The sequence below is a fragment of the Hyperolius riggenbachi genome, chromosome 12 (genome assembly GCF_040937935.1).
Source record: "Hyperolius riggenbachi isolate aHypRig1 chromosome 12, aHypRig1.pri, whole genome shotgun sequence".
Taxonomy (NCBI): Eukaryota; Metazoa; Chordata; class Amphibia; order Anura; family Hyperoliidae; genus Hyperolius; species Hyperolius riggenbachi.
Window position 1 is genome coordinate 38,500,332 of NC_090657.1, and position 24,186 is coordinate 38,524,517.

General features: G+C 43.3%; 1 protein-coding gene across 1 annotated transcript; it reads left to right on the forward strand.

The window, feature by feature from the left end:
- The first annotated feature begins 3,690 nt into the window (after window positions 1–3,690).
- On the forward strand, window positions 3,691–23,917 carry LOC137541269 (peptide YY-like). The gene is made up of 4 exons (XM_068262486.1): window positions 3,691–3,745; window positions 4,419–4,502; window positions 7,237–7,320; window positions 23,723–23,917. Exons 1-4 carry the CDS (start codon window positions 3,705–3,707, stop codon window positions 23,748–23,750), a joined length of 237 nt encoding a protein of 78 aa, XP_068118587.1. The 5' UTR covers window positions 3,691–3,704; the 3' UTR covers window positions 23,751–23,917.
- The last annotated feature ends 269 nt before the right edge of the window (window positions 23,918–24,186 follow it).

Genomic DNA, 24,186 nt, shown 5'->3' on the forward strand with positions numbered 1-24,186 from the left:
GCGATTGCCTTCTCCCCTGATCTTCATGGTTGTGTGTTCATCGTCGCTGGAGGGCGACTAGATTGGTGCACACACATACATTCTGTCCCTGTGCTCATTCTCATTCGCAAATCGCTTCTCTTGCGATTGCGTTCTCACTTGGTTTCCTCTGTTGTGTGGTCACCGTCGCAGCTTGGTGACGAGATTGGTGGACATACATACATTCCTCCTCTGTGCTTATTCTGTCTTGTGTCGCTGTTAGCAGAGGAGGAATGTATGTATGTCCACCAATCTAGTCGCCAAACCGGCTGTGGCCTACACTCCCAGACAGACAAATGAACAGGAACAGGAATAGGTCAGATAAGATCCACCGCTTTTCTGCCAGAGCGAGTGCGATCTAGGTTCAGGGACAGGATAGGAAAGATCCACTGCTCTTTCCGCACCAGCTGGTGCGATCCGGGTTCAGGAACAGGATAGGAAAGATCCACTGCTCTTTCCGCCAGAGCGAGTGCGATCCGGGTACAGGGACAGGAACACAGATCAGAAGGTGCCACAGCCGCTACCGCTAGGGGCTAGTGCGATCCAAGCAAGACAGGCAGATGAGATAGCCGGTAGCAAGGGAGCTGTTGTGGGGTGCAATTTAAGGAATAACAATCAGCCAGGAGCAAGCTAACAAGCCTAACTAAGTTCTCCCTAGCAGAGTCTGTCAGCAGCTGTCCCTTAAAGTGAACCTCCAGACTAAAAATCGACTCAGCAGCACTGAAAAGGCCTAGTGTTTCTTTAACAGTTTCACAGCATCGGAACTTTGTTTCTCTTATACAAGCCTCATTTTAAGCGGCACAGGATTTCTGATGTTGTTGCTCTCTCTTTCTGCTGTTTTGGTGCAATTTTTTTTCTTACATTTTGAATTTGACATTTGAAGCCTAGCGTGTGCAGCTGGGAGGGGTGATCAGGACACAGGACAGTTGGAACTGTGTCTCCTGCTCCATGTCACATCCTTTCAACCAAAAAGATGGCTGCCCCCATGACAAATATGGCAGCCCCCATGAATCACAAACATTTGCCTTTTCTTTTAAAACAGGGTGAGGGAAGAACCTTCTGCGACAGCTTCCGCCGAATCTGTGTCCCTCTGTGCGCCGTGTGTACGGTTGTTGCACAGAGGTAGGGAGACGAGCGGTCGCTGCTTTTTTTGCCTTTTCTTTTTTTATGGCTCGAGCCACCGCTGTGGTTCATGTGTATGAGCCTTAACTATTTCAACTAATGTACCCTTCTTAAACTTGAAGGTTATATACAAGCGTAAGCAGAGTGGTGAAGTGGAAGCGTGCTGGGCCCATAACCCAGAGGTTGATGGATCGAAACCATCCTCTGCTAGGCATGATTTCATTTTTAGCGATCCTCGATAAGTGCTAATTGCTGCGTGAACTAATCCCCCGCAGGGCAAAAATTTTGCGGTGAGTTAGTTGTCACAACCCTGCATATCCTGGCATGCGAAAGCGAATGCAGATTTGCTTGAGCAGTGTCTCATAAATAAGCTAATCAGGCCTTATCTGCAAAGCCAGGTATATAAGGGTTCACTTGGTGTTTGATGCACACACCCTTTTTGCAATAGGATTTCATTTTTGCACCTCGCTTTATCGCATGGACAAAACGGTTTCCATAGCCCTGTAAGAGAAAGTGTAATAAAGGCCCTGCCGTAACAGATATTAGGGTAGCTAAGACTACTCCTGGGCCTTTCTTGTAATTGAAGAGATGAGTGAACTGTGACACCACACTTAAAAATAAAAAAAAACAGCAAACGGAGAAGTTTCCCCATATTGGAGCATAGGATTTGGTAAAGTCTTAAGCCAATGTGTTGTAAGACACAAGTAAGCTTTAGGTTAGCAGGAATGGTTGCATGGCCACCTAGCTTTTCATCCTTCCCACACTTGCCCTGGAATCTTCCAGACTTCAGATTGCTGTCCTTTGCTGTGTGTGTTACACCAGCATCATCCAGGGGGGCACATGATCTTTCTGAAGTCTTGAATTGAAGCCTGTAAGAAGTATCACCATGTGTCCCACTGCTTTCATCTAGCAAATTGGGCAAATAAGCAAGCTCATTTTTCTCTTGGGTATATCACAATGGTACATGCTAGGCTGGCTTCAGCATGTAGCGTTGGTGGTACAGTGGTGAGCATAGCTGCCTTCAAAGCAGTTGACCTGGGTTCGATTCCCGGCCAACATATGTAAGCTGGCTTTTGACATCCTACAAATCCCTGGGAGACAAGACAAGACTGAGAGGAGGAGGAGGAGGAGAAGGAGGAGAAGGTGGGAGGGTGGAATGTGGAGAGTGGAAGTGTAGGCCTGCAAGATAGCATTGAATGTGATTTCTGCCCTTAAAACACTGCTTTGCATCAAAACCAAATTTATTTCCGGGACTTTTGACGTCTATCCCACACAGCCATGTCTCCAGGGCCGGGCCGAGGCAGAGGCTGGAGAGGCTCCAGCCTCAGGGCGCAGTGTAGGAGGGGGTGCACAATTTATTCAGCGGTCGTTCCCAATTGTGTTTGAAGCAGAAAGAAATAAGAAAAGGGGATACATGGCAGTGACTGAAAGCCAGATAACTAGAGATTAAGGTGTTGGGGAGGTTGGGGGCCCTGGAGCGCCTATTAGTCTAATAACAATCAGTGTGTAATGGCTGGGGTGGGAGGGATGGAGGGGCGCACTTTGGTGTCTCAGCCTTGGGTGCTGAAGGACCTTGTCCCGACTCTGCATGTCTCCCTCCAGGTGTTAGACCCCTTGAAACATCTTTTCCATCACTTTTCTGGCCAGCATAATTTTTTCTAATTTTTCAAGTTCGCCTCCCCATTGAAGTCTATTGCAGTTTGTGAAAGTTCGCGCTAACTGAACTTTCGCGGTGGGTTTGTGAACCTAAAGTCGGAGGTTCGGGCCATCTCTACTGCTATCAAGCACTTCTTAATCTGTGCAAGGTTAGGGATGGATTTGCACTTTTCTTAACTGTAGTGCAGCCAGGGACGGATCTAGGGGGGGGGGGGGGGGGGAGCGGGTCTCTTGCCCCAGGCGCAGTTTGTTGAATTCTTAAAAAGGCGCCAAAACTGGATAGGGAAAGGCAGTTTAGGCGCCAAAACATGACCTTTAAGCACCAAAACTGGATGGAGAATGGCAGTTTAGGCGCCAAAACATGACCTTTAAGAACCAAAACTGGATAGGGAAAGGCAGTTTAGGCGCCAAAACCTGACCTTTAAGCACCAAAACTGGATGGAGAATGGCAGTTTAGGCGCCAAAACATGACCTTTAAGCACCAAAACTGGATAGGGAAAGGCAGTTTAGGCGCAAAACCTGACCTTGCCCCAGGTGCAATTTGGTCTAGATCCGTCCCTGAGTGCAGCTCTAGAAATTCATGTTAAATTGCCACTATTACCTAGGATTTACGAAGGTTCTTATCATGCAGAACTGTTCTCCCTACTGGTTAAAACAGATTAAGAAGAAAAAACTGTCAGTAATGCGTTGATAAATCTCCCCCAGTGACTTGAGCATCACAGCACAACTACAGAAAAATGTTCTTTTTCTCGTCTCTCCAGATGGGGACCTCCCTGAAGCTCTGGCCAAACATGGTAGCCATCACAATCTGTGTCTTACTAGCTGTAGGAATGCTAGTAGAGGGATATCCACGCAAACCAGAAGATCCTGGAAAAAATGCATCTCCAGAGGAAACGAATAAGTATCGAATGGCCATGCGGCATTACATCGACCTGTTAACACGGCAAAGGTGGGAGCTCGTCTTTGTGCTTTGTGGTGGCAACCAACATCTTATCAGACAGCTACATCCTCCAGTTAGAGAGACTCGACCATTGCAGAAATTTTGTAATCCTAGTTCAGTATGGGTGCGTTGTGATCCATCATAGTTTCAGAGCACCATCCTTCTGGGACTCCCAAAGGATTCAGAACACCCTTATTCCTGGATGCCCCATGGCTCTAGAGCACCATTACACTGGAACGCTCTATGGCTCCAGAGCAGCATTATTCCAGCAGTGAACCCCCAATATTCCAGATTGTAATTTTCTTATTTCCTAAATGTTCTAGATTATCTTTGCTGTAAGTCCAACCAGGCATTTGGTATAGCTTCTGGGAACTTAAGCAATGGCAAGGAAACAACGAATCAGTTCATTGCGGCACGTGGCTCAGAGCCGGGCGCCGTCATAATTTGGGGCTCCAGCGACTGCCATACCCCAAACTACATCTCCCTCCAATTTGCGACAACTTGGAGAGGGAATAGTATTTAACACCGCCAGTGAGTTTAGCGGCAGTGGGGAAAGCCGTCATTCGGCTCTCCCTGCGCCAAACTGAGCGGCGCGGTCATAATATGTACCCAGGAAACAATTAGTAAAACAAACGTCCACTTGAAAATATATTATTCTTATTCTCATGCTTGCTTTTGACAGGCATGGAAAGAGGGACAGTCCAGATGACTACCTGCTTTCTGACCTTCTGTCTGGAGACAATGGAAACTATAACAGCATATCCCGGTAAGTGGTGTGGTGTGTTGTGCAATGTTCAGTAACAGCAATCGTTCAGGGCTCATTTTAGGGCACTGCATGCATTTGATTCAGAATTTTGGAACATTGCATTTGGACAATGGCACTTCTGCTGAAATAACAGAAATTGCTGCATGCCATTTCAATTGTTGTCACTATGCGATTAAAATTTTCCCCTAACCGCAAAAGCTGACAGGATTAGATACAGCGTGTATTTCAATATCGTTGGGAATGAGTCCAAAAAGAGAAAGGACTCTCGAGGTATGCATAAATAATGATCCACGCTTGAGACCACCACTATGCTCAGGATAATGTCAGGTTTTTATATAGGAGGAGCTTTGTTAACAAGGTGAGACCACAAAAAGTATTTTAATTCCAGAATTTAATATCACACTTTATTGTATCCAAAAAATCCTTTTTCAAAAAGATAAAAAGCTTTTTATATTCATCAGTAAGAATTCTTCAAAGTACAAATGTAGAAAATGATTATATTCCAACAGATCGTAGACACTGTGTGCTTCGCTTTATGAAACCGTATATTTCAACTAGTACAATTCAGGCACGACACTAGTCCGTTTCGGGTTGTTTATGCTTTGTAAAGGCCTGACGAAGGGTTATCAACTGACTAGTGTCGATTCCGGAATTGTACTAGTTGAAATATACGGTTTCATAAAGCGAAGCACACAGTGTCTACGATCTGTTGGAATATAATCATTTTCTACATTTGTACTTTGAAGAATTCTTACTGATGAATATAAAAAGCTTTTTATCTTTTTGAAAAAATATTTTTGGGATACAATAAAGTGTGATATTGAATTTTGGAATCAAAATACTTTTTGTGGTCTCACCTTGTTAACAAAGATCCTCGTATATAAAAATGTAGGATTAAATACAGCGGCAGAAGTGACTGCATTCGATGTACAGAATGGCTGTCTATTGCAGAGAGAGAAAATTTCTTCAGTTCCAATTTAATCCTCTCTCAGCATGACATTGGCCTCAATTCACTAAGCTTATCTCCTGTCTTTAATAACGTTCCTAGAGTGGTCACCATGGTGATGAAGCATATCGTATTCAGGAAACATCTTACCTCTAGGGATGCTCATTTGGATTCCGCGGAAATACAATTTCCGAAATTCCGTTCGGAAATTGCATTCCCGTATCGGAATGCGGAAATCGGTAATGCAAGTGCCGTAGGCGGATTTCCGCCGGAAATCGCGGAAATTCCACCCGACTTTAACATCGATTTTCTCAAAAACTATCAAGTCTTTTTGAAAATTTTTTTTTGCATCTTGTTCAGAAGATTCTGTTTAATAAACCCTGAAAATTTGGTTTCTAGGACTTACGGGGGCTTTGCTATTAACCGCTAAAGTCGGCGGATTTTTACTGTAATGTAAAATGCAGAAAATCTGCATCTGCCTATTTTCTGCATTTTACATTACAGTAAAAATCCGCCGACTTTAGCGGTTAATAGCAAAGCCCCCGTAAGTCCTAGAAACACCAAATTTTCAGGGTTTATTAAACAGAATCTTCTGAACAAGATGCAAAAAAAAGTTTTGCGTATGTATTGTGTAGTGTAAATATTGTAGTCTAGGGCAGATTTAGGGGGAAGCCAATTCATTATCTGTGTTTTTGAGATGTGGGAGGAAACCAGAGTGCCTAGTGGGAATTCACACAGACACAGGGAGAACATACAAACTCCTTAGAGATGGTGCCATGGCGGGGGTTTGAACAGGGGACCCAGCGTTACAAGGCGAGAGCGCTAACCACTACGCCATCGTGCTGCCCACTATTACTATAAACACACTTCTAGATACATATGGGTACTTTCACAGACCAGAGTTCGAATCTTGTCTCTGTCTGTTCAGTAAGCCAGCACCTATTCAGTAGGAGACCTTAGGCAAGTCTTCCTAACACTGCTATCTTGTCTAATTTTTCTCTTGAGAACTGTTGAACACAAAAGACAAGGCCATGCCTGGCTACATATCTGTAAGCAGTGGCTGCATGGTGTAATGGTTAAGGGCTCTGCCTCTGACACAGGAGACCAGATTTCGAATCTCGTCTGTCTGTTCAGTAAGCCAGCACCTATTCAGTAGGAGACCTTAGGCAAGTCTTCCTAACGCTGCTATCTTGTCTAATTTTTCTCTTGGATTGAGCATAAATGGTAAATGCTAGGCCAGCTTCAGTTAGTACTATTGCGGTACAGCAGTTAAGGTACTTGCCCACCACACAGTGAGACCTGTAAACTGGCTTTTGAAAGAATATAATTCTCTGGCAGATGAGACCCTCCTCCTTTGGGTAGAAGGGTAGAAGGTGTTCTAAAATAGGGGTCTGTGTGAAACCTAGATGTTAGCCTGGGACATTTGATGTGTATTTCACTCAATCATGTCTGCCTCCAGGTATTCGAGCCTTTGAAACATGTTTTCTATCATTTTTCTAGGCGTTAGAATTTTTTCTATTTTTGAAAGTTCGCCTCCCCATTGAAGTCTATTGCGGTTCGCGAACTTTTTCGCGAACCGAACCTTTCGCGGAGGTTCGCGAACCAAAAATCGGAGGTTCGCGACATCTCTACACACAAGTACAACCTATTGATTTCAGGTTTAGCTTTTTTTGTTGTTCTTTGTCCTCCTTCTCCAGAATGCCCTAAGTTGCCCAAGCTTTAAAGCACACTTTTATATAGAACTCAAAACACCTAAACTTCTCTCCTCTTTCTCATGTTACCTTATAGGTATGAGAAGAAAGACAGCCTAGATAACTACCTGCTTTCTGACCCTTCAGACAGAGACAATGGAAACTACAACAGCAGATCTCGGTAAGTGGCGGTGTGTACAATGTACAGTAAGAGCAATAACTGGAGCTCACTATAGGGGAAGTAAATAACGGTTCTGATTTGTTCTTGCATTTACAGTGGAGGTTCCATATCTTTCAGCCTCCAGTATTTCCAGCATGTCCCATCTGATATCCGATCAATTTTCCAATCAATTTTCTGTTCACTTCCATGGAAAATCGGAAATCAGATCGGACATGCTGGAAATAGTTGACCTGGCAGTGAGGCCAGGAACCCACTACAAATCGCAATAGTTTTGTAAGCGATTTCATGAGCGTTTTCTGTGTAAACTTTTTGTCAGCCATTGTGATAGCGATTTGCAGTTTTAATTGTGATTGGCAGGGATGGGCTTTCGAGTACTGAAGTACTTGAATTCTAATGAAGATTAAATTACTGAAGCTGTGACTGCGGGATAGGTGGTGTGATATCGTGGGGGTTTTAACTCATTGGTAGAGTACGTCAGCAGCAAACGGGTCACAACATACCAGACAGTGAGTCTTATTAGGGTAAAAAATAATAATAAAACAAACCAGCTTTATTGTCAGTCACAACAATGTCCAGAAGCAGCAACAAAAATAAACCACTCTGGGTATTCAGTGATCACACTGTCGGCACAGCACAAAATATACAGCCTTCTTCAGCCACACTGGCCTTTCAGTGACACCCTGCCATGGGCCTAATTGTCCTGGTGCCACTCACCTTTCCCAGGCTTCTCCTGGATTACTAGTACTGGAGTCCAACTCCCCTCCAGCACTTCCGCATCAGCAGATTTCCTGCTGCTACAGGCCTGGCAGCCCTCTCGTCTGCACAGCCTTTCCGGAGCCTGCTTGTTCCACATACAGCCCACTGCATTGTGGGTGATGTAGCTTTTTTTTTTTGCAGATAACACAGGTGAGTTCATTAACCCCCTCTCTGCCAGACTCAGGCCTGGACTTGGAGGAGTGGCATGTAAGGCCCAACCTTCTCCCAATACACACCAGTCTTGAATCCCATACTAATCTACAGGATAGCGCAGAGCTGGGACAAGGTCCTCCAGCACCCAAGGCTGAGACACCAAAGTGCACCCCTCCATCCCTCCCACCCCAGCCATCACACACTGATTGCTATTAGACTAGGAGGCGCCCCAGGGCCCCCAACACCTTAATCTCTGGTTAACTGGCTTGCAGTCACTGCCATGTATCCCCTTTTCTTATTTCTTAGAACACAATAGGGGAATGACAGCTGAGTGAGTTGTGTACACCCCTCCTACTCTGCGCCCTGAGGCTGGAGCCTCTTTCGCCTCTGCCTCGGCCCAGCCCTGGGATAGTGTTATTGCAAACATGCAACAACTGACACAATCCAGGACCTTCTCCTTCAAATCTAGACCAGAACCAAGCAGACATCTGCTCTGACCATCCCCAGTGGGTTAACGTACCCAGAAGTCCGTGGATCCTATGCGTGTCACTGCTGTAATAGGTGACCTATGGGACGCGTTCCACCCCTCACTACCGCACGTCCACCTTTCGTCGGAAGGAGAAGTGCGAACTGCAGTAGTAAGTGGTGGAACGCATCCCATAGGTTGGGTACTACAGCAGTGACACGAATAGGATCCACGGACTTCTAAGTTAACCCCTCTCTATTCCGCAGTCACAGCTGCAGTAATTATTCTTCATTAGAATTCTGAATTCGAGTAATTCAGTACTCTAAAGCCCATCCCTGCTGATAGGTCCTTTCAAAATTATAATAATTTTTTTTACAGTTTGCAGTAATTTAAAATCACACACAAATCGCTCTGTGTAGCGATTCATGAGCAATTTGCAAGCGCTTATATTACTTTATATTGAAGCGCAAATGCTCTCAAAATGCTGCTTGTCTTGCGATTGTGATTTTGTTAATTGCAATCGCTACTCTGGAATTTGTTACATTTATTTACATCAGAAGAGCATTTAGGGAAAGAGCAAGCAATTAAAAGCACTCCCTAAACGCTCAAAAAAGCGCTCTAGTGGGTTCCAGCCCTAAATCTGGCAGAATATCTCAGTGTATAATAGGCATTATTCTTCCCGTATTGGAAACAATATCGGTGATGCTAATGTTCTATTTCTTAGCTGTACTACACACATAAATCATCATATATTTATTTGCACTTCAGATTGCCTTTAAGAGTAAATTCTATATAACCACCTAAGGACCACGATACATATTAAAATGTCATGTTTGCCCCATTTAACTGCAAAAGGACATTTTAATAAGTTGCTCACCGCTCGAACCCACGGAGAACGGGAACATGTGCTTCCTGGGCCAATCAAAGTGCCTGTAAGGGAATGATCATGACTTCAACAAAAAGCCAATGAGCTATCCTGTAACGACACTGCCTGTGTGCTTTGAATTCTGTCCAGAGCACACAGAATAGTATGTGTGGGGATATCTAGTGGTAAAAAAAAACCCCTAAAAAATAAAACCTAAAAAATACACCAAAACATTTTACACTACATTTTACACTCTATAAATTAATTAACCCTCCTTCCTTATTTACCAAAATCAAAAACCCCAAAGTATAGATCATTTTGGTATGATAAGTAGTGGTTAAGTAGTGGATACGTTTCTGGGGAATGAAAGGGAGGAACATGTTTAAGTACAAGTGACACCCATGCTAATCTACAAATAAACACATATATAAGTCGATAAATACTAGTTCTACTTACAAAACAGATGTATTGCACTGTCCACATTTTGATTTCAGTGAATTTTATAAAGGAAAAGCAGAGAATCCTATTTTAGACTGAGCCCTATACTAGGAAGTGCACTGTTTTTTGTCATTAGAAGGAGGGGGAAATAAAGGGAAGAAGAGGAATATATTGTAGATAAAAGAACCCCCAGCATACAACTGTTTTGCCAGCCAAATGCAATTAACCTCCTTAGCGGTATGGACGACTTAATACGTCCATTACCGCCGGAGGTCGCCGCTCAGGCCCCGCTGGGCCGATTTGAATATTTTTTTTTAAACATGCAGCAAGCACTTTGCTTGCTGCGTGTCTCACCTGATCGCCGCCGCCCGCGGCCGATCCGCTGCCGCGAGGCAGGGCCCCCAGGCGAGACCCCGTGCGCTGCCTGGCCAATCAGTGGCAGGCAGCGCTGAGGGGTGGATCGGGTCTCCCTGTGACATCACGACGTCGCCGACCTCACGACGTGCGTCGCCATGGCGATGGGGGAAGCCCTAAAGGAAATCCCGTTTCAGAACGGGATTTCCTTATGGCTTACAGTGCCTGCGGCGATCGGAGGGGTGGGAGGGATGCGGAAGGGAGGGGGGCATCATGTAGCTAGCGCTAGGCTAGCTACATGATTGAAAAAAAAATAAATTAAAAAATAGCGCTGCGCTGCCCCCTGACTATCTTTAATAGAACGCCAGGGAAGTTAAAGGGCCAGTGCTCCTAAGGTATGTGATAACTCCAAACCATAACAGCAGGGTATGTGATAGCTCCAAACCATAATAGCAGAAAAAGTTGTGAAAGTTTTGAATGCAGGATTAGCATCTTAATCACTTAATACACTCAGACCAATTGCTGTTGAAATTAGATTTATGGTGACAATCGGCTTTAACAGCTTTGAATTTTGTTTGGTGAAACTACAGTTCTTCAATCACTTCATGCTATTAGCCGAAGGGATGAAATGCACATGTAAATATCCTATTTGCACTAAAGGTGCAGAAACAGGATGTTTATAAACGCCCATATTTCAGGATGTGGTTAAAGCAAACCTGGTGTTTCAGTCCTATTTTTTATTTACAAATTCAAATTTTAACTCTATATTCCTCTAGAAATGGCCTCCATTATAAAAGCTTCCTTTCCATATCGCTGGTGCCCATCTTCAATTAAATATTTGAGTATACATCTCACCTCTACCTACAACAGCCTCTATTCGGTTAATTATATCCCGTTGTTAGCAGAAGTGAGGCGCTTATTGAAAACCTGGTCTCCCCTCAAATTATCCCTACTCGGTAGAATTTGTAGCATATCCATGTCTATACTACCGAAACTACTATATCTTTTCAAAACTCTACCGGTAAAAGTGCCTTTTACGACCTTAACGGCCCTGCAAAAAGATATCCTCCATTATATCTGGTTAAACAAATCCTCTAGGATCCCACGCTCGGTTATGCTGACCAGGAGAGAACACGGAGGTCTGGGCGTTCCTGATATCACACAATACTATTTAGCTGCCCACTTGAGACATGGGATTTCTTGGACCCAATTACACGCATTTTCTAAATGGATGCAAATTGAAAAACTTTGGTTAGCCCCTGTTCATCCGTGTTCTCTCCTTTGGTCATCAAGACTCCCTGACACGGTCAACCCTCTCCTCCGTACCATGCATTTTACCAAGAATATTTGGCATTACTGCTCATCAAAGTTTCCCCTTACTACTAACCCCTCGTCCTTAGTTAATGTAATTTTTAATCCATTGATCCCTAATAGCTCATCTGTAGTAGTTAAGGGTTGGTCAGATGGCAAGATCTTTCAACTTAGGCATCTTCTAGATCCCATTTCAAAAACATTTGTTTTTGCAGACCAGCTCTCCCAACGGGTCAATTTAACTCCTGCCCTACGCTTCATTTTTCATCAAATCAAACATTATGCTAAATCCTTAGGAAATTCAGACTTTACCTCCTCACCTACCCCGTTTGAAAGTCTATGCAATAATGGCCCGACGCAGACACACTTAATTTCTCTATTTATAAAATTCTCTGTGCTTTTCCAGCAGACACTTTACCTTCCCACAGGTACATGGAATATTGGTCTTGGGCCCTCTCTATGGATATCACAGCTCCAATGTGGTCTAAGATCTGGCAGTCTATCGCTAAATCCACGCAATGCTCAATTCACAAAGAAAACCATTATAAAATTCTTTTTCTCTGGTACAGGACTCCAGATAAATTACACCGTTGGTTCCCAAATACCTCACCAACTTGTTGGAGGTGTAAGGACAAGGTGGGTTCGCTGATGCATATCTTCTGGGACTGTCCTCTAATTAAACCTTTTTGGGAGACTGTTTCATTACTCATTTCAGAAGTTTTTGAAACCCATGTAGACCTGCATCCGCTTAACGCACTTCTAGGCCTTCCTGTTAAGAATCTCCCTCGTAAGCGGTGGAAGCTTATGTTACATATATTATCTGCAGCAAAGAGGTTAATTGCCCAATTTTGGAAATCCACAACGATTCCTAGTAAAACAATATTAATAGATAAGATTAATGATGTTAGGAGATTGGAAGATCTAACAGCCAGAAGCCATGATAATATCGAGGCACATGGCGAGCTGTGGGGTCCATGGGAGGACTGGGATATGACATTGTGGCTCCAGTCACGTAATCGTAAGCCCCCATAATTTTTTTTTTGTTTATGGAATACCTTTTGATTAGCTTGGATGGTTTGGGATGTGTTCACTATGATATTTTAGTATCTGTTGGTTTGTGTTAGTAATTTAACTATTTGGTCGGTTATAAGTTTGTGTTGTTCGTTTTTGTCTGCTTTTCCTAATATGGAAGTCCTGCCATAATATACATCTTATTTTATGTTCGTCATTATACATGGATTAGCAAGCCTATTGGATCTATAGGGTGAACAATGTCACTATGGCTTGAGAACCTTTCCCCTGTATAACTTGCGTTCATTGTGAAGATAACTGTATTCATCCTGCTTGCTTTTCTAATAGTACCTATGTTTTATATAATTCGCTACTGTATTTGTCTTTTATTTTATTAAAAAAATGATTGATAAAAAAAAATTTTTAACTCTGAAGTCTGCACAGCAGTCATGTCAGTGGGACCTAAAAATCTGGTTAATCACACTGAAAAACAGAAAGCACTATCCTGTTATCGGCAGTGTTTTTTAGCCAAACAAAAGTGTTTTGGCTTCCACGTATTGTTCAGGACAGCTGTTGCCATTTCTAATCCCCAAAAACTTCACTGAATCATACTGACAACATTTGTCTCCAAAAAAAAAAAAAAAAAAAAAAAAACAGTTGTAACACAAAAAATATCCCAACACAGCTTAATGGATTCAGATTTTTTTTGGCTTCAGTTAAGATCAGCCTTCATTACTGCACAACAAGAACTTGGCAAGAACAGTATTAAGAAAAAGTAGTAGCAAGGTAGAAACAAACGTAATCCACAAGCGGCACCAACAATGAAACATGGTGGTGGTAAGATGAAGTGTAGAAACGCTGTTGTCTCAGGACCTTGAAAAATAATCAATGAACTAGGAGACAAAGAATCCCCTATAAGAAGATGGACTAGTTTTAGGCTTCTTGCACACAGGGACGTTACAGGCGCACGTTAGTGCAGCCTGTAACGCTCCCCAACGCACCGCAATGTAACACAAGTGGGCTGTAACGCAGCAAAGTGCTGCATGCAGTACGTTATAGGTGGCTAAGCCGCGTAAGACTGTTTGCACATGCTCAGTCATGTTGGGGAGGAGGGGAGAGCGGCCGGGCACATAGCTAATTGATATTCACTGCACTCAGTGACGTGCAGTGTTTACTTCCTGGAGCGGCCGCTCTGTGCGGCGATTGGCCGGGCGGGACCACGTGATGCCGCATGCGTCCAAGAGTACGCATCATGTCATCACGGACGCCAGAGTGAGCTGTACAACGCGGCTCACTCCGACGTCCACACCAGAGAGCACCAGGCGTTGCGTTAGGGGCACGTTATGTGCCCTATAACGTCCCCAAAACGCAAGTCCTGGAGTGTAACTAGCCTAAAACCCGACAGATCTGTCAGATTTTCACTACATACTGTACGTGACAGCAACATAGGAAAAAAAATTAGAGTGCATTTAACTATGAGAGAAATTTACATTTATATGTATGCAATTTTACAGCCATTCCATAAGAACACTTGGTTGTACAAAATAATCAAAAATATTTTTTTATTTGTTAAAATGATCAGAAGAATCTGAATGTATAGTTTCCTTTTTTCTTTTTTTGCTAATTGTAGAGGGGGCCATAGGCAATTCACTTTTTCTTTTAAGTTTTCTTCTAGGAGATAATTTTTCATCTTCAGTTTAAAGTGGTCTGAAACTCTGACATAACATTCAATAAAAATGTGTCGTGCTACTTTTTACTCATACAGTTATATTTGCATTTGTACACATGTAATATTGTCTGTTTACAAATTACAAGTTTCCAAAGTGTAGTTTATCTTGCCCTGAAAGCTGGCATTGCATTTTATTATTTTTCTATTGTATTGGCTTTTTATTATATAATAAAATCTTCTAATGAGCTATTCTGAACACTGTGTGTGCCTGAAGCAGAGACGGTTTCTCAGAGAGTGTTTGTTTACATTCCAGTGTTGATACATTTGTGTTTAACAAGTAAAAATAGATACTGTTACCTCCAGCTTGGATGCGGATTTGAAGCTGAATAGCAGGAGAAAGTGCTTTGATTTACCATTTCAGTGATGTTCTGCTAGAATTGTTTTCTGGGATAGTAGCTTTTAAGCTGTGAGGAAACGTTTAGAGCAAAAGTATAAAATGCTGGCTTTCAGACCACTTTAAATTAACTTTTTAGCACTTTGCAATGGAAAAAGTTCCAAAAGGTAGGTGAAAAAGTACAATAAAAATTATTTTGAGTGTTTGTTTGCTTGCTGGTGGTGTAAAGGACATTTTATTTACAAGTTGTGAACACATCACCTAGGAGAAAACTCAGGTGAAAAAGTGAATTGCATGTAGCCCAGTGTCTTGATCTAAAGACCCATTTAATTTTTTTCTGAGTTTTCACTAATTTTTTTTTCCATAACCAGAGTAAAATTTAACATGTGAGTGTTATGATCATGTCTGCAGCATGTATTGTTGGCTGCAGTTTGACTGAAGACAAGCAGTTTTTTATGTCATTACATGCATTTGCTTGCATAGTTTGGTTTGCACTCAAACTAGTTGCTGACCCTATCTGCAGTCGCTCTGAAGTTAATGACAGTTTAATATGCTTTTGTGTAAACAAACATTGTCTGCTGCAATGGGGTGGCAATCCCTTTCATGCAGGCTGCATATCATTGTCTGCCTTTTCCTGTTGTCAGCCTGTGATTAATTACCATTCACTTGTGTGGGAATCTGCAGGTCTGCTCCCATTGGATGACCTCAGTATAAAGAACTGCTTCCTGCAATGCTTCATGGGCCTCCATAGTTTCAGATTCTGTCTGTTACTCTGCTCGTGCCCCACCTCGTTCCTAGTCCGTGTGGACTGCGCTGACTCCTGCGAAGGGGTCAGCGAGTCCTCCTAGTTCTGCTCTTGTTCTAGAAGTTGTTACTCTGCTTGTCTTGTGTCATATATTGGTTCATCGCCAATATATACGCATACTTTCGCATTTTGTTATTTTCCTTGTATTCGTGTTACGTTGATACATCAGTGTCGCTGATATATACGTACACGAACTGTTTATTTCCTGTGTTCAGTTAGTCAGCCTTCCAGCATGTTTTGGTAGTTTGCGCGTACCGTGATCACCCGTGCTGAGCTAGTATCCTGCTCCTGGTCCTGTTTGTGGATTGCGTTCATCTCTGCGAGGAGATAACGAATCCCTCTGAATCCTGTCCTGTTACCGTTTGTGGATTGCGTTCATCTCTGCGAAGAGATAGCGAATCCTTCTGAGTCCTGTTCCCTGTATTGCTCCAGTGCTAGTCAGTGTTCCTGCTTATGTCATATATCGGTTCATTGCCGATATATACATATGTTAGTCAGACGTTACAAATAGTTTCATTGATAGCTGTAATTGTAATACGCTAGGAAAACATACTTATTGTATATTTGTCTGTGTTACGTTCATCTATCTTGATCCTGCTATTTCCTGACTATCCTGTCCTGTCTTTGTGAGGCACGCCACCGCTGCAACCGCATTGGCTGCCTCATTCTAGCCTGTCTTGTTGTGGACGTTTGCTGTCACAAAGTAGTGGCTAGTTAAGCAAGCGTTCATTCTGTCTACCTGCCCTGATCTCCTCAGTTCTGGTTTATGCGCTCAGCGCTACTTTGCGCTGAGACGTTATCACGAAAGTATTGTTTGTGGCTGTTCGGATCTGCACCGGCCCTGTGCGCCACAATCTCCTATTGGAGACTAGTCAGTCCTCTCCTCCACTAAACTGGGGATATCCTGATTCCTTGTGCTGGTGTGTGTACCTCTTTCATCACGTGCTGACCGTGGAGAATACACCTCCAAGCTTAACATTATGGTAGCCCCATTACCAATCCCCATTGTGGGGGGGGGGGGGGTTCCAGCAAAAATGACACTGTTTGTTATGGTTCCTGTTCCTTTAAGAAATTTGAGAAACTTAATTCTGAAACAGAAAATGAGTTTTTTTCTGAATGTACCAGGTTTTTGGCCAATCCCGAGCTCCAGGCTACTCCTGTTTCAACGTGGGCCCCCCAGTTAATTTATGTTTTGTTTAAGGGAAATTTGTTCCAGTGGGCGTACGATGTCTTGGATCATACGAATTTGAAAGGAAGACCGCTGGAATTTCTAGCGTTTGTGATCCATAACTGGCTGCGCAAAACCGATTTGCCTAGCCCTTTTGATAAGCTCCTGGCAGCTTGTCAATCAGCTGCTCCTTCTACTGCCTACAAAAATAATCAGCAAGCAGATAATTGTTCTGATAACTTTTCTTCTGCTTTGAATAAATCACCTAAGGCAGCAAGGTCTAAAGCCAAACGTAAACGCTCCAAAAGAAAAGCGTTACAATCAGCGGAGTCGTTGCCCTTAGCGACTGCGCATCAGATCTGTAACGAGACTCCGCCATTAGCAGATAATGAAATTCAGTCACCATTCAGGGTAGTCAAATGGACCTATGAAACTGCTAATGAACTTTCATTGCTAGCCAGGGAAAATAAAAGTTCTTGTTTAAATGAATTATCTGAATATGATTATGAAGATATATTACAGAGTATTGAACAGATCAATTTATTCGTGCAGCAAGGGAAATTTGCATACACTACAGTTCAACACTTGCTACAGGTATTGGAGATCCTTAGGAATAAGAAATCGGCCAATCGCCTGCTAGATAACCCAATGTATGTTTCTGCCACAAACACATTTGCCAACTGTGATCAGCTTGAATGCTCAGCTGTTAAATATGCATGGGATCCTCCATTTGAGAAAGGAGAGATGGAAGCCCTGGTCTATGAATGGAAGAAAGATGCAAGTTCATTTTGTCAGTTTTACAGTGCAAAAAGTGAATTAGTATTGAATGCATGCATTAAGTCGGCTTATAACCTAATAAAGACTGGTGTGTGTGGGTATGACTTTGTGGCTCCATTGATCGATGTGTGGAGAATGATTTTGGACGATTTTTATGCGATTCAATCAGTTGATACCAGGGAAGACACACTGTCAATTGGAGATTGTTCCACTTCCTCAGTTCCTGAGGACTCGCCTGCTTCAGCACCTTTGGCTGATTCAGCGAGTGATTCAGAGCTCCTTTTGTGTGAAATTGAAGTTCCTGTAATTCCACCCTGTACCATGGATAACTCAGTGTTACTTCCCAGTAAGACAGAAATTACTAATACTTCCTTAAAGAGAATCTGTATTGTTAAAATCGCACAAAAGTAAACATACCAGTGCGTTAGGGGACATCTCCTATTACCCTCTGTCACAATTTCGCCGCTCCCCGCCGCATTAAAAGTGGTTAAAAACAGGTTTAAAAAGTTTGTTTATAAACAAACAAAATGGCCACCAAAACAGGAAGTAGGTTGATGTACAGTATGTCCACACATAGAAAATACATCCATACACAAGCAGGCTGTATACACCCTTCCTTTTGAATCTCAAGAGATCATTGTGTGTTTCTTTCCCCCTTCTGCTCTCATACACTGAAGTTTCAGGCTGCTCTTTTCTTCCTGCAAACAGCTTTGCCCTTGTCTATAATTCCTCAGTATGTGAAAGCCCAGCCAGCTCAGAGGACGATTTATCCAGCTTGTAAAAGATAAGAGAGAAGCTGCTCTAATCTAAATAATACACAGGCAGTGTGCAGAGAGGGGCCTGGAAGGGGAAGTTCATAGCAGAACCACAACACTGAAGAACTTGGCAGCCTTCCAGACACAGGCTGACAAGTCTGACAGGGGAAAGATACATTGATTTATTACAGAGACTGTGATAGCAGAAAGTGCTGCAGTAAGCCAGAACACATTAGAATAGCTTTTGGAACTTGTAGGATGATAAAAAACAGGATGCAATTTTTGTTACGGAGTCTCTTTAACCTTGCCCTGCACAAATTTCTCAGCAGAGGACCCAGAGGTCCTGCTGACTTCTGAGTCCAGCCTAGTCAGTACTCATGAGTCTTTGTTCAGTGAAACAGACATTAGAAAATCTTTGCCTGCCTCTGCAAACACTTCTGTAGAATTTACCTGTGTTAATAAAGTTCAACTCCTGTAAGATCCAGCAGATGCCAATAGATGCACTACATTAGTTTCTGAGTCCCAGCAATCCTGTCTAGAAACCTCAGAACCCCAGCATCTGAATTTCCCAATTTTACAATTGAATAGTGATTTAGATGCACAAACATTGTGTCTTGATCTTCCTGTCCCTACACCTCGCTCTAGTTTCGTAATTAGCTCAGAGCATCTGCTATGTGAACCTGAAATCGTAGAATTATTACCTTGTTCAGAAAATGTTCCAGTAAATTTGCCCTGTACCATGAATTGTGCAGTAGATCTTCCCAATAAAGCTCAGGTCACAGAATCATTATGCTGTCCAGCAGGTGCTTCCATGGTTTTGCCCTGCGATATGGCCTGTTCAGTGATCCTGTCCAGTGAAGCTGTGGTCGCAGAGTCTTATGCTTCACCCAGTACTTTGGATACTTCAGATCCTCTAATAGAGGAGTCTGAGACACTGCTTACTTCAGTGGGTGTTGCAGTAGTATTCACTTGTTTAGCAGCTGTTTTGGAATTACAGTCTGCTCTAATAAAACTTGATGAATCTCTGCCCAGTGAAGCAGAAGCTATTGAAACATTGTCTTTGTCAGCAAGCGTTTTTGATACCTTGCCCTGTACACAGTCTGATTTAGCTAAAGATGTTGAGGCCCTCTCTGATATCACAGTAGTCAGGGAACTTCAGCCCTGTCCTCAATGTTTCAAAAGTATTGCCCTGTAACATGGATAATTCTGACTCGCTGGAAAAAATAATAGAAATCTCAGAATTTCAGTCCGGGTTAATGAGTGTTTCTGAAATCCAGCCCTGTATCCTGGAAAATTCTGGTTCTCTGGCCGGTGTGGCAGAAGTTCCAGAGTCCCCTTTCTGTCCAGTGAGTTACTCAGTTTTGCCTAGTTCAGTGGGGATTGCTGCAATACTGACTTGTTTTGCAGCCCTTCATGAGCTCCAATCCAGTGTATTTGATGAGTCTCTGTCTAGTCCAGAAGAAGTTATGGGAACCCTGTCTAGTTCGGTGCATACATCCGAAGATTTGTCCTGTCTTGTAAATGCCCCTGAACATGATTTGTTAATAACCTTGCTGGAATCAGAGACATCTAAGTCTGATCCTGCATTTTTTAGTGAGAATCCAGTAACTGTGAAGTCTAGTCATGATGATTTTTTTTTGCCCAGTCCTGGTTTCGGTCCTATCTTGACTGACTTTGAGGTTCGCAGTTCCTTGACATGCCCAGAAGTCTTGTGCCGGTGTGCCCAGATGTGCTTCGTATGCCAGAGTGCCCAAGTGTGTCTGTGTTAGCGTGCTCACATGCTTCCCTAGTGGAGACATGTTCTGATGTTGCCGGTTGGCCTGCATGCCCGGAGATGGTTCTGGTCCCTAAAAGCCCTGATCTTGATGTTTGCCCTTGTGACCCTGACTCTAGAGTTGCCCTGGGTTCCATAGGGGTTCTTGATAGTTCTCCATGTGAGCCTAAGGGGCGTTCTGACCTGTGGGGATCTCTTTGGAGCTTCCAAGTGTTCTGGGAGATCTCTGAGGAAACTTGTCCTGGTACCTTGGACTGGTTCAACAGTGGGTTTTGTGTTGGTAAGGACAGTTCCGGTGGGCATTGCAAAGGCTTTGGCGTTTTTGGACAGTCCCTGGAAGGCGGTGGGTATCGCTCAGAGAGTTTCTGGGGGCTTTTTTCTGGAAGTCGTGGTTCTGATGGGTATCACACTGAGGCTTGTAGTGCTGACGGGCATGGTTCTGTAGGTTCTGGTTCTGATGGGTCCAGTCTTGTGGGGACTGATTCTGGAATTTGGTCTTGCCGGGCTGTCCCGGTCATCATGAATTATCAGTCAGATTGTTTTGTTGGGAATTTCAGTTTTGAAAAGCGTCTGGTATCCGCTTTTAAGGGGGGGGGGGGGGGGTAATGTTATGATCATGTCTGCAGCATGTATTGTTGGCTGCAGTTTGACTGAAGACAAGCAGTTTTTGATGTCATTACATGCATTTGCTTGCATAGTTTGGTTTGCACTCAAACTAGTTGCTGACCCTATCTGCAGTCGCTCTGAAGTTAATGACAGTTTAATATGCTTTTGTGTAAACAAACATTGTCTGCTGCAATGGGGTGGCAATCCCTTTCATGCAGGCTGCATATCATTGTCTGCCTTTTCCTGTTGTCAGCATGTGATTAATTACCATTCACTTGTGTGGGAATCTGCAGGTCTGCTCCCATTGGATGACCTCAGTATAAAGAACTGCTTCCTGCAATGCTTCATGGGCTACCATAGTTTCAGATTCTGTCTGTTACTCTGCTCGTGCCCCACCTCGTTCCTAGTCCGTGTGGACTGCGCTGACTCCTGCGAAGGGGTCAGCGAGTCCTCCTAGTTCTGCTATTGTTCTAGAAGTTGTTACTCTGCTTGTCTTGGGTCATATATTGGTTCATCGCCAATATATACGCATACTTTCGCATTTTGTTATTTTCCTTGTATTCGTGTTACGTTGATACATCAGTGTCGCTGATATATACGTACACGAACTGTTTATTTCCTGTGTTCAGTTAGTCAGCCTTCCAGCACGTTTTGGTAGTTTGCGCGTACCGTGATCACCCGTGCTGAGCTAGTATCCTGCTCCTGGTCCTGTTTGTGGATTGCGTTCATCTCTGCGAGGAGATAACGAATCCTTCTGAATCCTGTCCTGTTACCGTTTGTGGATTGCGTTCATCTCTGCAAAGAGATAGCGAATCCTTCTGAGTCCTGTTCCCTGTATTGCTCCAGTGCTAGTCAGTGTTCCTGCTTATGTCATATATCGGTTCATTGCCGATATATACATATGTTAGTCAGACGTTACAAATAGTTTCATTGATAGCTGTAATTGTAATACGCTAGGAAAACATACTTATTGTATATTTGTCTGTGTTACGTTCATCTATCTTGATCCTGCTATTTCCTGACTATCCTGTCCTGTCTTTGTGAGGCACGCCATCGCTGCAACCGCATTGGCTGCCTCATTCTAGCCTGTCTTGTTGTGGACGTTTGCTGTCACTAAGTAGTGGCTAGTTAAGCAAGCGTTCATTCTGTCTACCTGCCCTGATCTCCTCAGTTCTGGTTTATGCGCTCAGCGCTACTTTGCGCTGAGACGTTATCACGAAAGTATGGTTTGTGGCTGTTCGGATCTGCACCGGCTCTGTGCGCCACAATCTCCTATTGGAGTCAGTCCTCTCCTCCACTAAACTGGGGATATCCTGATTCCTTGTGCTGGTGTGTGTACCTCCTTCATCACGTGCTGACCGTGGAGAATACACCTCCAAGCTTAACAGTGAGTGATAACTTGGTCTGATTATTTTTCAAATTCTACAATCAGAAAATGTAATGTAATTGTTATATTACTATTATGTGTACACCTTTAAGTAGATGTTTGCTTTAACAAAGAAAACATAAAAATAGCCAATCAGCAGAACCCAAACTATTCTTTTTGGCTATGTTCACAGTAGGAGTTTGGTTGCAACCGCTGTATAAAAACTGAACAACAACGCAATGAAAGGAAAAAGTCGCACAGCACATTATGTGACCTTTAGGTTTCGTACAGTGAAGCATATAGTCAATGATAAGTATGATTTACTGCCTCTGGTAATGCACGTGTTATGCAGTAAGTAACGCGCTGCATACAGTGCATTGAGATGCTGTAGCGTGTTTGATACAAACGCACCACATGAACTCTGAATGTTGCATAGATATACTATTTCAGTGTGACTTTCTGCTTTAAGATGCCCCTCAAAGTTACACCACAACGTCCCACTGTGATCTTTGCCTAACACTAGCTTTATTAACCCCCCTGGCGGTATAATTCCCGCGGCTGCGCAGCCGCGGGAGGTTTTTTTTCGCCCTTTTTTTTAGCATGTAGCTAGCCTAGCGCTAGCTACATGCTTCCCCCCCTCCCCGTGGCGTCCGCCCGTCCCCTCCGATCGCCGCCGGCGCCGCTTGCCCATAAGGAAATCCCATTCTGAACGGGATTTCCTCAAGGGCTTCCCCCGTCGCCATGGCGACAAATGGAGTGACGTCACAACGTAACGGACGTCGTGCCGTCACAGGGAGTCCCGATCTGCCCCATAGCGCAGCCTGGCGGCAATTGGCAAGGCTGCGCAAGGGGTATGCGGGGGGGGGGCTGTTTCCGCGGCGGGTAACGGCGCATCGGCGGCGGCGATCAGAGCAAACACGCAGCTAGCAAAGTGCTAGCTGCGTGTTTGAAAAAAAATTATGTAAATCGGCCCAGCGGGGCCTGAGCGGCACCCTCCGGCGGCTTACCCCGTGTCACACACGGGGTTACCGCCAAGGAGGTTAAAAGCCAGATTCTTTTCTCATGAAATGTGTTAGCTTTCCATTACCTTCAGAAGAGGGAATGATTGCCAAAATAAGCAAATAGAGACGGAGTTCTTTCAATTCCCAACCGTGGAATAATGGAAAAATAATGTGACTTTCAGTATTTAAAGTGGTATAAAACCCTGACAGAATATTCAATAAAAACAGGTTTTCCTACTTTTTATATGCCATACAGTTATCATAGTTGCATTTGTGCATAGGTATTATTATTCATTTAGAAATTACAAGTTCCCAAAAGTACAGATTTTTTGCTTTGAGAGTTGCATTTGCATTTTATTTTTATTCATGTTGTATTGAAGGCAGAAATGCTTTACGTGCCTGTCTGCATCCAGGAGAGTCTGCACAGTCAGAGAATGTGTCACATTTCTCACTTGATACAATTAAGTAAACACAAGATAACATTATCACTTCCAATGCATCTAGATTTCTCTGCACTGAACTTTCAAGCCCTGTGTTTAACTAATTGAATGCTGTTCTAGTAAAAAAAAAATGGTGGTAGTATATAGTATGCTGTAAGTAATGTTTTAGAGCAAAGAAGAATTGCTGGGTTTCATTCCGCTTTAATACCTTAACGTAGTAATAGAAATGTATGTTATCTGAATGTATTATATTTGTAATCCTATTTGTGGGTTGTTTTCTATTTCTCCCATAGATACGATGGCTCCTCCTATAAATGGTGACCATTGCAGGCCCTTGTGACTCCCTGAGTGACATCTGTTTTTCCTTTCTTATAACACTACAATTTTCATGCAGTTTCCTGTATCCCATCTCTCCGCCCAGTGCGGAGTGTGCAGACTGGAAGGTAACGCCCTCTGCAGGGTGTGGCAGACACCCTTGTACATGCTACATGTGTGCATATGTGTACATCTTGCTACCACAGCTCCCTCTACCGCGAGGTCTGAGTGGAAGTGCATTTTGTACGGAAAATAAAAGCATGTTTAATAAAAGTAACACTGAGTGGACCACTGTTAAATCATTGTGATTGTGTTAGTTGTAAAATGATTTGAAGTAAGCAAACAAATGTCAATTTTTATTATTATAACTGATCTAGGCTAATGATGAACAGTGAATTTCAATTTGCTATTAAAGACATTTGCACTCTCTAAACTTTTTTTG

Coding starts and splice junctions, on each gene's coding strand:
- LOC137541269 (XM_068262486.1), top strand. CDS start 3,705: ATGGCCATGCGGCATTACATCGACCTGTTAACACGGCAAAG. Junction 3,746..4,418: donor GACCTGTTAACACGGCAAAG/GTGGGAGCTCGT, acceptor TGCTTTTGACAG/GCATGGAAAGAGGGACAGTC. Junction 7,321..23,722: donor AACTACAACAGCAGATCTCG/GTAAGTGGCGGT, acceptor TTTCTCCCATAG/ATACGATGGCTCCTCCTATA.